Consider the following 12990-nt stretch of genomic DNA (forward strand, 5'->3'; position numbering starts at 1 on the left):
GACGACAGGCAAAACACCCGGCCTGTTGCACCGTTCCATGGACCCAAGTTCCAAGTGCTCGTATACACCCACGAGTATTACTCGCGCAATCTGCCGGGTACGAGAATGGAGGTGGTCCCGCAAGAATCATGGTTTGATGAGCTGGAGATCTGGCTCGAACCGGCGCGCGCGTGCAGGGGGTGGTTTGGTTTCCCGCAATCTTGGAAGAGGGTGTTGACCTGCAAATTGCTCTATACCTTAGGTACCTTGGCACGAGGCATGAGGCACGAGGCAGGAGGCACACTCCGTATACGGGTGAGGTACGAGGACCACATTCCGAGATTTGTGTTGTTTGTTTTTGTTTTGTACTCCATCTCCCCGTTGTCGAGCCTGACGAATAGGTCGTATTTTGCTAGTTATATCCACCTCTAAAGCTGTACCGTGTGCTGATGATACCAGTAGCGTTGGAGAAAGCGTTGATCTGCATGCCTCCAAACTATCAACTGTTGACAAGATCTGAAAAAAAGTCTATCCGCCACAACAATGCGCTCGTGTTCAACGGTGCGGATGACTCTTCCTGGAAATCCCCGAACATGAAAGAAAATAACTCTGGTTGTCCCGGGCGACATGTGTTTTTCGTGACACATAGGAAGAGAAGGGTATTGTTTGTATCTTCCATGGCCGTGATATGTTATTTCGATGTTTCTTTTTTTGCCTTTTCCATTCGGTCGGCCGAGATTGGCTCCTTGAGTCTCCTCAATTTCGACATTACTAGCTTGCTTCTGTACGTCTGTGAGAGCAGCTGACCACATCAATCAATCAATCAACCTCATCAAGTATACCTAGGTTCGGGTAAGTTCTGATATCCAATCTGGACGTCGAGGAACTCTTTTCTGCGGAAGCTATCGCTTGGTTATTGCATATCTGGGGTTGGGTGGCTTTCAGTCATGATTGCTCGCTGCTGCAATCTCCCATCAATCGATGCTGGAGCGCTTGGAAGCTTCTCGGATTCCAGGGAGCGGCCCTGATGCAGAGTTGGAGGCTTCTCTCCTCTTACATTCGCCGTCCTTACACTCTCCCATGGGTTTACCTCTTCCTCCCGAATATGCTATGTTTGCGGATCGGTTTGAGGATGAATTCCTCTAAGAGTGACTTGCTTTGGGCGCCGAGATCTTGCAGTCCCTTGGACCAATGCCCTCCGAGAACAAAAATCCATGACGTGCGGGAAGACAAGGCGAAGATCGAGCTACAGGATCCAGCTCAAGGTTGGTGGACGAGAGTCCTAGTGATCGAGATCATTGCTGTTGGTGATTTTGCTTCCAAACCTCATCGCAGACGCTCGTCTCTTGTTATGTCCCTGAGCTTGAAGCCGTTAGATCTGTTGCGCAGATCGTTACGGTAGAACTAGGAAGGACGTGGACAATAGGTGACAGGGGTAATGTCTGCTCACTGGCGTTGGGTCTTGGTTGTCCGCTCACTCTCACACCTCTTCCGTGGACAGCCACAAAGAGATCCAGGCATATGATGGGCAGAATGCGTTCCATCGCCTCCAATTCGAGATTACGGATGCATGTACGCTGGAACCGCGTTCACGTCCATCACCGACCAGCAGCACATGCTGTACCACAAAGCTGCCCTCTGCAGAAAACTGACAGAGCGCCATCTCTGGTCTCTTGGCACCAAAGAGAAGCAACGAGAATGTGAACTCCCGGCGCTGCTGAGGCGGAATACAACCCTGCTGGCGCTCGGCAGAAATATTCGGAGTGGGAAAAGGATGAATAGATATCGGATAGAACAAATTTGAATGGCCTTCAATGGTAAGGCAGCCACGCAGTATTTCACACAGGTTTGGTCTGCAAGAATCGCCTCGAATATGATCTGGTAGTCCAGCTACCGGCCCAATGAGTGCATGGCGTCAGTTTCCTTTCGAACCTCAGTGCTTCTCATCATCCTGGTGTCCTCCTTCCTTCGTATCCCCGTACCCTCGTACCCTCCAAGCTCATCCACTCACTGCCCAACAAAGCGCCCCCTGACACCGACGATACAGACACTTCTTACCGACTCTGTCACCAATGTTGGCGCAGTTCTGGACCCGTGGCTCCTCGACACCGCCATCTGCACCCCCCTCTCGACCTCTCTTTATCATCTCAGCCATCAGAAGTGGAGAGTAAGATCCATCTCCCCACTACAACCGCTGGCATTACACGTGCCCTTGATGGTCAAGTCCCAATTGGCCTTGCGCTTCTCGAAGCCGGCACTGTCACCAGCCAGTATGGCGCGGGGGATCTTGTGCTTTGGATACCGCCCGGTGTCGTCCAGGTTGGGGAACTCGGGCGTCTGCGGCGTCGGGTCGCGCTTCTTCTCCGCGAAGGGCAAATCCCCGGCTGGGATGGGGTCGCAGGACAGAGAGCCCAGTGGGCACGGGCTGCCATCATCGGCGGCGGTTTGAAGTGGGATTCTGGGCTCTGCGGCGCGCTTCCACACGTCGCCGATGGGAGGAGGGCAGTCCGGGCCGTGCGTGCAGGGGAAGGGGTCGAGGGGTGGTAGTGGCTCTGGGTCGCGTTTGGCAACGGCCTCGCAGACGACACCTTGAGGGCAAGGGTCGATAATGGGAGGGCCCATGGGCTGGACCCCGGACGAGGCCCCGCGTTTCTCGGGGTCGAATATCGGAGGACAGTCTGTCTCGCCTGGCTGGCAGGCCGGCCAGGGTTTGATGGGCCGCTCGGGCGTGCGCTTGGCCTTGAGCACATATCTGGGAGAGAGAGGCCCGCCGTCCGGAATCGTGGGACCGGGGGTCGGACGGACGTTGAAGGCGCGTTTGGCCTTGATCTTCGCCGGTTGGGATCCCTCAACATGCGTCTCGAACTCGCCTCCCGGCCCAAAGGGATTGAAAGGCGGCGGTGTACTGCCGTGAGGTGCTTCCCGCTTGGAGTTACCTGAAGCTGAAGCCGAAGCCGTAGCGGCCGCTGCAACGATGGTGGTCGGGCCGCCTGTCCGAGCGTCGATGGTCTCGCAGAGGAACTGTGGATCTATCGAGAAGTCCAGCACATGTGTTAGTGATTGTCATTGCTGGACAAGAAGATTGAGGACATTCAGACGGCGTTCTGCACCTGCCTACTCATCCTGAGCGAGATACAGTGTTTCTGAAGGAGGAGAACGGATGGTCCTCTTGATAAGTGCATGGCTTACCACAAGTGGAGTCGCAGCCGGTAATGGAAGCATCTCCCAAGGCTTCCAGCGTGCACAGGTTCCAGCACCCGCACTGGACTTCCAAGTGCAATGGCACGACGTCGGAAGCATCGTCCGTCGTGGTCTGAGGAGAGGGAAGAGCCACAACGACCACGGCAGAAGCTGCCAGCACGGCAACGATGGTGGACTTGAGAGCAGGCATGGCTGCTGGCGTCAGGGCGGACGATATGAATGTGGAGGGGAAATGAATGAATAAGTGACCGAATTGATGGATCGTGTCTTGGGTGAGTGTGTGTGCGCGTTTTCTAAACCGTTGGTAAACCCCTGGCTTTGAATGGATTTTCATTCCCTGAGTATGGTTCTCTTTCGTGAGAGGCAATTCCAGAGATATTTATACCTCGAAGTAATTGTCCTCATGGCCAGCAACGACCTCCCTACCTCCCTTTCTCCCTTGAACATAACCTCCAACTTCGTCTCTCTGTCTGGGTCCGCCTTGTCGATAAATTAAATGTGTGTGAAGGGGGGATTAAAGCGGTCACCGCCGACGAGTGAACTGACAATAGACAATGATAGATGTCCTTCTCTGGGTCGGGAAGTGTCTCACCACCGACCGCGCGAGTCTGGCCTTCAGCCGGTAGTCCATGCCGGCGAGAGAAGTTGCAGAACGGCTTGACACATCTCTTCTGGAAGGGGGAGGGCTGTTCAAGAATGGCGAACCATACGACAACGATAACATCGAGACACGCCGACGTCGGGACGGCAGAGGCTGAAACGGATCGGGGGGGCAGCGTGCCGTCGTCGGCGTCGGCGGCATTGGGACAGGGAGCAAGAAACCACCTCAAAACGTTCAAAAAGTCCTCTGAAAGTCTCCTCGCCTGTCCCCTGTGCTTGAGGACAACGCACAGCTCAACACGAGCTGGATAGCCTTGGCCACACGTCCTGGCCCACTGATTGGGTAGGGGCCAGTCGAGAAGCTCGGACAAGCACAAGGCAACAACGGGAGTTTAGGTTCAGCCTCGCGTGTTCAGGGAGAGGCAACTGACGGGAACTTTTGGGTCTTTGGGGGGGAAAGGGTGCTGAAACGTTCCTCTCACTGGCAAGAAAAGGTTCGCGTCTCTAGCTTCTTCACCAGCCATGCACTCACTGTCCTTTGACGGTAGGAGACGTGGGTGATACGGTTGGGGGCCATTTGTCCTCCCATGTTGAATACGACGCGAGAGGGCGGAGGGCGACTCTGGCGATCAGTGGTCCGGTGCGTTCTCGACTCTGAGTGCATCGAACTATGCTGGTGCCATGGGATCTCCTGGTGGTCTTCGTCACTGCTAGAGTTGCCGGTAGAGGAGGGAGAAGGATGGCTCTCAGCCTCATGCGTCGACGGTTCGATGAAGAGTCGTTCAAATTCCGTTCTTTGGACGTTGGCATGACCGCCTAGAGTGCGACTCAAAAGTGGCGAATAGGCCCAAAACAGAACGATGCGCTGGCAGACAGTAATGTGCCTTGTGGACGGCGAAGTACATCAAAGAGGTACCAGAAAAGGGGGGTTCATGATGGGTAGCCTCGTGCATGACGCTTTGGGCAAGTGAGTCTCCGCATCCCCCGCCTTGCCCCCCTCTCGCCAATCCGGGGACAGATCGGTCGCCTACCCCTCTCCATTTCTGTATAACGGAAATGCGGACAGGGAAGCTCGAAGGCACTCCAACGACTAAATTCACTTCCGACGACGGTCTCTTCTGTCTGTGCGCGCCCATCTGACGAAACACGATGGCAGCCCTCCGGACTTGAGCCGGAACTGGCAAAAGCTTATATCCGACAAACAGTGGAAAACGGGGCCTATGTGTGAGAAAACTGTAGTCAGATTCCTGAATTGCTGACGACACTGTATTGGGTCCGTCATATGAGAGTCTGAATATAAAACTCCAGAACGAAGACGACTTCAGGTTCGGAAAAGGAGGCAAGCATCAGTTTCCAAGACCACTTAAAAGGCCAGTACATCGGTCCTTGATCAGTATGTCGTTTCCGAAGATCGACGATTGCCTCCCCAAGCACTGGGGTTTGTTCTATGGTGGGAGTTGGCACGAGCCCCAGGACGGCGATCATCGAGAGATATTCAGTCCTGGTGACGGCAAAGTCATCAGGAAAGTGGCCTTCGCTGGTGAGAAAGACACCGCTGCTGCCATAGAGGCGGCACACGCAGCGTTTCCCGCGTGGAGAGCAGTTCCTTCTTTGGAACGTGGCAAGAAGCTCAGGAAGGTGGCCGACATCCTGCGCGCCCACGCCGATGAGCTGGCCCTGCTCGATGCATTCAACACCGGCAATCCAGTCGTCATGATGAGAGGCGACGCATTCGCATCGGCCGACACCGTTGAGATGTTCGCAGGCCTCGTCCCAGCCGTTCAAGGCGAGACCACTCATCTCGACGATGCAACTTTCAACTACACACTTCGTGAGCCGTTGGGGGTCGTTACACGCATTGTTGCTTCCAACCATCCACTCATGTTCACTGCCAATCGACTCGCGGCACCCATTGCTATGGGAAATACAGTGGTGATCAAGGCCCCGGAGCAAGCACCTCTCTCCGCACTCCGTCTGGCTGAACTCCTGGAAGGCATCTTTCCCCCGGGTGTCCTCAACATCTTGTCCGGTGGCGTCGATTGCGGAAAGACTCTCTCAACACACCGCCTTGTTAGCAAGGTCACGCTCATCGGTAGTGTACCCACGGGTAAAGCGATCCAGAAAGCAGCAGCGGACACATTAAAGCTAACCTCGTTTGAACTCGGCGGAAAGAACGCCCTGATTGCGTATCCCGACGCGGACCATGACCGTTTAGTTGATGCCATCGTGGCTGGAATGAATTTCGGCTGGTGTGGGCAGTCTTGTGGTTCGACCTCGAGGGTTTTTTTGCACGGATCGCTCCACGACACGATTCTGGACCAAGTCCGTGACAAAGTAGCCAACAAGTTCCGTCCAGGAAATCCGATCGACCCAAAGACAACAATGGGGGCATTAGTGAGCCAGGCAGCACAGGCCCGTGTATTGAAATATGTCGACGTCGGCAAAAAGGATGGTGCTCGTCTTGTACTAGGCGGTAAAATCCCTGAAAGCGCCGAGACGCAGGGTGGCTACTTTGTCGAACCCACCATATTTGCCGGAGTCACCCAGAATATGCGCATCGCCAACGAAGAGGTATTCGGGCCTATCGTGTCAATCTTGAAGTGGACCGATGAAGAACAGCTCTTCAAGGACGTCAATGCTGTCGACTACGGTCTGACTGGCGCAGTTTTCACCTCTGATATCAAAACCATGCAGACCGCAGTCCGTCGTATCGAAGCTGGAACTGTCTGGGTAAACACAGTCGGAACACACTTTTTCAGCATGCCATTCGGAGGATATAAGCAATCTGGAATTGGAAGGGACGACTGCTTTGAAGAGTTGCGTGACATGACGCAGTGCAAGGCCGTCCATGTCAAACTATAGACGGGCGGTCGTGGGTCAAAAAGGGCCGGGTGACAGTTCTCAGAACCACGGGGCCATGCGCTCATTTACTGCTCACGTATCGGTCGTGGTGGCATGGTGAATCAATACAAAGCTTTCGTTCGAAGCCACTTAGGGAGGGCATTTCAGAATCGTGTCTGTACTCCGCACATGTTCTAGTGTTGTGATGGGTCCATGGATAGAACGTGTCTCATGCCACCTGTAAGTTTCCAGACCTTATGCCCTTGATTGTCGTGATCTTGAACCTGTTTGTGAAGGTGATGTCCTTGACATTTTGGTCGCGATGACCATCAAGCGAGCCAACGTGCTTCTATAGAGCAGCAAGATATTCTGGCCAAAAAAGGTAAGTGCTACCTCGAACCGCTATTATGGCAAGAAATTGCTAGGTAAGGTACCACACTCTGTAGTTCTCCTGCGCCAGCGACAGTAAAGTCCGTGGCGTCCAGATCGCGCTAGTTCTAGTATCTTGGGCTATTTTTTGGCCCTCGAGGGTCTGGTAAGGATCTAGTGCCTTATCAGCCTCTCAGGAGGTGGCAATGGCTTGGCCGGTGAAACCGCAAGGCCAGCTTGTTGTGTGACAGCAACACCAACCTCAAAAGCTTGAGACGGCAAATTACGGCGGACATGGAAGACAGCGCAACTCGCCCAGACGAGACTGGGTTGGAGGGGCATGCTATGGACCAGAGTATGAGAGCCACTGTCACTTGAACCTTCCAATACTGATTTTGCAGGCAGCTCTTTCAAGGCTCGGATGGAGCAGTTCAAATATTCCCCGCTGAAACAGGCGGATGCAAAGCGACGCTCCCCTAGACTTGCCAGTCCGCGTCCATCCGTTCTTTCCAAAGCGGCAAGCGCTTCTCCGTCTCCAAGAAAACGGTCTCGCATGCAGCAACATGTCCAGAACGAGGAGGACGATGAGAGTACTGTCAAAAAAGAGGAGGAAGACGGTCAAGAGGACGGACCCCTGACGGCCGATATGACATCTACGGCGCCCAAGTTTAAAAAGCGAAGGAGCACCACCAAAGAACGAGCGTCCAGAGATCCCTACAATCCAGTCAACAATCTGGTGGACAGCCTACGGCCTGGTCTGACCCTGGTATGCATCGGCCTCAACCCTGGGCTCATGACAGCCGCAACCGGCCATGCATATGCCCATCCCTCCAATCGGTTCTGGCACCTACTCCATACCTCTGGCATTACCCCCGAGAAGCATCTCCCCTCCGAGACGAGAGATTTGATGGATCTTTACCAGATTGGCAACACGAATATATGTGCTCGGCCTACCAGGAGTGGTGACGGTTTGAGTAAGCAAGAGATGGAGGAGGGCGCTGTCATCCTTGACAAAAAGATTGCACTGTACAAGCCCGAGGCGGTGGTCATAGTTGGAAAAGGCATCTGGGAAGCCATCTGGATGGCAAAGAAGGGCCAGAAAAGGTTCAATGATCCAGATTTCCATTGGGGTTGGCAAGACGAGGAGATGCAGTTGGGGAGGGTCTGGGAAGATGGACATCTGGCGTGGGCGGGGGCGAAGACATTCGTGGCCACCTCTACCAGTGGGCTTGCGGCAACTCTGACGCCGGCAGAGAAACTGGCCATCTGGAAGCCGTTGGGCGACTGGATGACGGTGAAGCGCAAGGAATCCGAGGCTGGTTGAAGAATAGCTCAGCCTCGCACCAATGCCAAGACCGGGATGTATAAACCCCTTTTTACGCCAGATACGAGCTTCGTTTCAGTGCGGAAGGTGAAATCGCTCACAATCCCCTCTCACAATAGCACCCCACCATTACAGCCTCGCGATATGAACCACACGGTTCAGGGGATGCCATATTGAACACTCACCGCCCAGAGAACAAGCATCGCCAAGACACGTCGGCGGTGAGATTGCTACTGTGATTGGTTCCCCGGTGGGTGGTGAAACCAGGCAGAATCAACCTCATCTGACGGACTGCAAACTGTCACTTTCGCCTCATGTTCATTGCCATTGACCCCTCTTCAGTGACATCAAATTCACCTTCGGCCTCACGAATGGTATAAAACTCTGCCCGCTATTCTAAGGTGCTCCCCAAAGGCGTCTTGCATACTCAGACTTTGTCATCACCTCCCTTTTACTTCGAGGTAACGAACGGTTGAGCCGTGAGCTTCAGCCCCCCCACCTTGACCTGAAGTCGAGTTGGTGCAGGATTCCTCGACCTGAGAAACAACGACGAAAGCATCATCTCAATAGCTGCCGCTCAGCATGGCACTCTCTTCGTCACAGATCGTCCTTCTCTGTGCCGTCGGCATTATTTTGCTGGCAAGACCTGCTCACGCTTTTGGTGCGGGCAATATCGGATCCACCTCGAAAATTGAGGGGCAAAACTGGCGACATGGTGATCTCGAAGACACCCTGCTAACCATAGTGGCCTCCCGCGCTATGGGCGGCAAGAAGTTCAGCAAGCTTGACGTGAAGAGAGTGAGTGGCCGATCACAGAAAACGGGCGTATATTAACCGCAGACAGGTTTATTTCGGCAATTGGCTGCGTGATTACAGTCAGGCGGTCGATGTCGGCACTGTCAAATATGTCAGCGCAGAAGCCATTCGCATCTTGCTTTGGGTCCTTGGGTTCATGTCTTTCGGATATGGCTCGGGCGAGTTCGAAGTCACAAGCCAGAGGCTCGGGTGCTATCGACCAGAGGAACATATCGAGTGAGCTAAATGAGCCTCCTCCCAAGGCAAAGACTAACCTATCTCAGCAATCCGAAGGATTATGCAGACAACGAAGATGCCAGGCAGTATGATCGCCGCCTTCGCGGTCCTGTTGACGAACGCCGAGAACTCTCCATCAACCCACAGACTGGGTTGAAGAACTACATTGCTTCCGAAGGCATGGGAATTGAAACTTCAGCTGGTCTGGTGAGAAGACTCTTCGGTAGGAGCATCGAACTCGGTCGACAATATGCACGGAACAAGAACAAGAAGGACCTCTATGAAGCACTCCGCCTACTCGGTACTGGATCCCACTGCCTGGAAGACTACGCGGCTCACTCCAACTATGTTGAACTTACTCTCATCGAGATGGGTGAACGGGACGTCTTTCCTCATGTCGGTCGCCGCACTGCTATCCAACTCCGAGAGGCACGTCACCCAGTCTACCCTATTGTCACGGGTACCTTCGGTGGCGTCGACTTCCTCCATTCCGTCTGCGGCGAATTTGATGACAAGACAACGCAATCTGAAATCCAAGAACTCGACGACACCTTACAACAGTACCAAAACGGCAATCAAGACAATAGCATCCTGCAAGATCTCCTCAATAAACTGCCCTCTGGGGTGTTCGGTGGAAAGGACCAAGCTGGAAAAGCCAGCGAACTGCAACAAAACGCTCTGAACCACCAAATGCAGAACTCTCGCATTACACCTCGTCAACCAGAGCAGTGGACTCGTTACCTTGAAGATGTGCAGAAACAGATCTACCCGATCATAGAATGGCACGACGAAATCATGCAGTCCATCACCGAAACGATTGAAAAGATCCCAATTCTGCCTGACCTGATTGACCAAATTCAGGACGAAATCAACAAGTTTGTCTTCAGCTTGCTAGCTCCTTTCGTGGTGCCCATCATCAACCAGGTCAAGACCGAACTTAACACTGGCTCCAACGAGATCATCCAATCCAGTGTCGCTCAGCAGCACATTGTCTTCAACGACGATAATTCCTCGGACCCAACCCATTCCATGCTTTCAAAGGACCACTTCTCCAATATCCTCAACGAACCCGCTGGGAAAGTTGCTCATCAAACTGTGAAATGGGTGGTCCCCCAGATTGTGGCGTGCTGGGATGATGAGCGAATCGATGTCGAGCGGACCCTGAATCGCATCATTCATGGCGTTCTTCACCATCCTGCGTTGCGTGACTATGGACAAGATGGCGCTACCGATGGGCGTCGTCTCATGTTTGGCGTCGTTGAGGAATGGTGGCGCGGGAAATCTGCCTCTGAGAAGGATGGTCTACGCGAACAACTCAGCCGGCGGGGCGTCGAGACAGGTAGAAACCACAAGCCAGGGGTTCAGGACCACGGGCATGGCAATAACCGACCTCTCGGCATGGCGAATCTCAACTTCAACAACCAGTCGTCCGGTATTGCAGGCAGTGCTCTCGGGGCCATCAGTTCTGCGTTGGGCGGCGATCAGAGTGGTGGCCGACCACAGAATGTCTCCAGAACCAGCGATCAACTCGGTAAAATGGCCGGCGCGGCAGTCGGCGGCGGCGTCCTGGGATCCCTGGTAGGCGGCATTACGAGCCAAATCGGTGGCCAAATTGGCGGTGACATCCTCGGCGGCGGACTCAGCCAGGGCCAAGAGACGTACAAGCGCGACTCGTACAACCGTCAAGACGGGTCTCGGACAGAGACTGTGACGCAGTTCGGTCAGTCGTCTTCAGGAGATAGGTATGGCCAGGCGCAATACTCGAGGACCACCGAACCCAGTGGCGAGAGGCGGTATGAGGAGTACAATCGTTTTGAGCAGCGCGAGACCGTTGGTGGAGGATGGCAGAGCGAAGTGCATCATCAGGAACGAACAGGCGAAGGCAGGTATCACGAGGAGACGAGGTATGTCAAATTCACCGCTTTAGCGAAGGTGGTCGGACAAGAGAATGGGAACGGGGCTAACATGCTGTCTTACAGACGCTACGGCGACAATGATAACGACAGCCCGTATGGTGAACGTCAAGAGCATCATCGTCAACAACACCACCGACACGGGCGTGATGAGGATGATCACGATCGCTACGAACAGCGCCGTGACCGCGACGAGGAGCCATATTCCGCGGGCAGCTACGGCAGCAGCGGTCGACGACAGCAGCATGAGACGGAAGGTTCTGGGTATGGCGGCTCAGAGGGCTACGGGCGCCACCAGGAGCACGAATACGGTCGACGAAACGACGACGACAACAACCAGTATGGCTCTGGTTATGGCCGTCAGGAGCAGCGCCGCGACGAGTATTCCTCCAGCGGATACGGTCGTGGGGAGGAAGAACCACGGTACGAGTCCAGTGGCTTCGGAGGCGGACGTCGTCAGGAAGAGGAGCAAAGCTACGGATCCGGTTTTGGTGGTGGCGGCGGATACGGCCGTCGTCAACAAGAACAAGAAGAGTCCTCTTACAATGACATCCCCGGCGGCTTCGGCAGCAACCGACAAGACGAGTACTCCTCTGGCGGCGGCCGCGGCGATGAGTACGGCGAGCGAGACGATGGCGGTTACGGAGGCGGCGGCGGCGGTTTTGAGAGACGAGACGAGTACGGCGGCAGTGAAGGTCGGCGTCGATATGGCGGTGGTGATGGTGACGACGGCGGTGAGAATGAGGGATATGGTGGTGGATACGGTGGCGGGTACGGGAGCTCGCGATACTGAGCACGGAGCACCGACATATTCCCACGTATCGGCGTGCTTATGTTCGTCAGTTATCCGCATCCGGCTGGATCGATCATTCAGATGATCAAGGGGATACCGTCTTACATGGCGAGACCGTGGCCCGAGGGGGTGTCTGTGAACGATGGGAAGGATTAGCTGTTTTCGTGCCCTGCGCTCACGGGACGCATTCATGGCGACCGCCGATATGAATTGCAACAGTCAATACTGCGATAGAAAATAAAATAGAAATGAATTATGTTGAAGGAGTCTGAAAAAAAGGGGGGGCCTCGTAGCCTTCCATCGCCCTGTCCAAGTGCTCCGGGAGACTCTTCGTGATTTCATGCCAGAGTCTATGATATTCTTCCAGCAGTCACGGGGAGATGTCTCAACGGATATTCACCGGCTCCATCTGTGTCCTGATCCAGGCTCCAGACGGTTCCAGTTGCGACACACTCTTCCAGGTTGTATTTCTTCGGCATCCGCGGTCCGCCCCAAATAGCGTTCAGAACGGCCTTTTGGTCGTCGGGTTAGCATGGCGAACTGTTGGAGATCCCCCATCAACTAGCATCTTTTCCCTCTGGCTGGACGGGAGCGAGCCGAGCTTGTCTCTGTGCAGACAGTCGCCATCATGTCGATGGATACAGGGCCCAAGTTAACCCACGCATTCGACCTCACCGTTATCGGGCCTCCTAGGTTCTCCGCCTCCGCCTCTGAACATTCGCCGCTAAGCGTTGCTCATGGTAAGGCAGACAGATCTCTCATTCCATCCTGCTTCTATTCCGCCCCCGTTATCCCTCGTCTATGCATACCGAACCTTTCGCTTATGTTGTCCCGACCGAGTTTGTTTCAGTATCTGATCCACAGGGTCACAGTGTTTCGGGGCTCCCTGAAGTCTGCGGATGGGTCGATCAACCTGGACCTCCGGGCTGGCAGTGACT

The 12990-nt window shown here is 54.5% G+C and overlaps 2 protein-coding genes across 2 annotated transcripts; both read left to right on the forward strand.

Moving 5' to 3' along the window:
- Positions 1-7284: 7284 nt before the first annotated feature.
- On the forward strand, positions 7285-8314 carry PV07_02830 (uncharacterized protein; the record flags this gene model as incomplete). The annotated part of the gene is made up of 2 exons (XM_016389475.1): positions 7285-7345; positions 7392-8314. The coding sequence occupies 2 exons, from the start codon at positions 7285-7287 to the stop codon at positions 8312-8314; spliced, it is 984 nt and encodes a 327-aa protein (XP_016251377.1).
- A 582-nt stretch (positions 8315-8896) lies between these two features.
- Positions 8897-12052, forward strand: PV07_02831 (uncharacterized protein; the record flags this gene model as incomplete). Its single annotated transcript, XM_016389476.1, has 4 exons — positions 8897-9112; positions 9159-9346; positions 9394-11250; positions 11326-12052. The coding sequence occupies 4 exons, from the start codon at positions 8897-8899 to the stop codon at positions 12050-12052; spliced, it is 2988 nt and encodes a 995-aa protein (XP_016251378.1).
- Between the last annotated feature and the right edge of the window lie 938 nt (positions 12053-12990).

Source organism: Cladophialophora immunda (assembly GCF_000835495.1).
Source record: "Cladophialophora immunda strain CBS 83496 unplaced genomic scaffold supercont1.2, whole genome shotgun sequence".
NCBI classification, from domain to species: Eukaryota; Fungi; Ascomycota; class Eurotiomycetes; order Chaetothyriales; family Herpotrichiellaceae; genus Cladophialophora; species Cladophialophora immunda.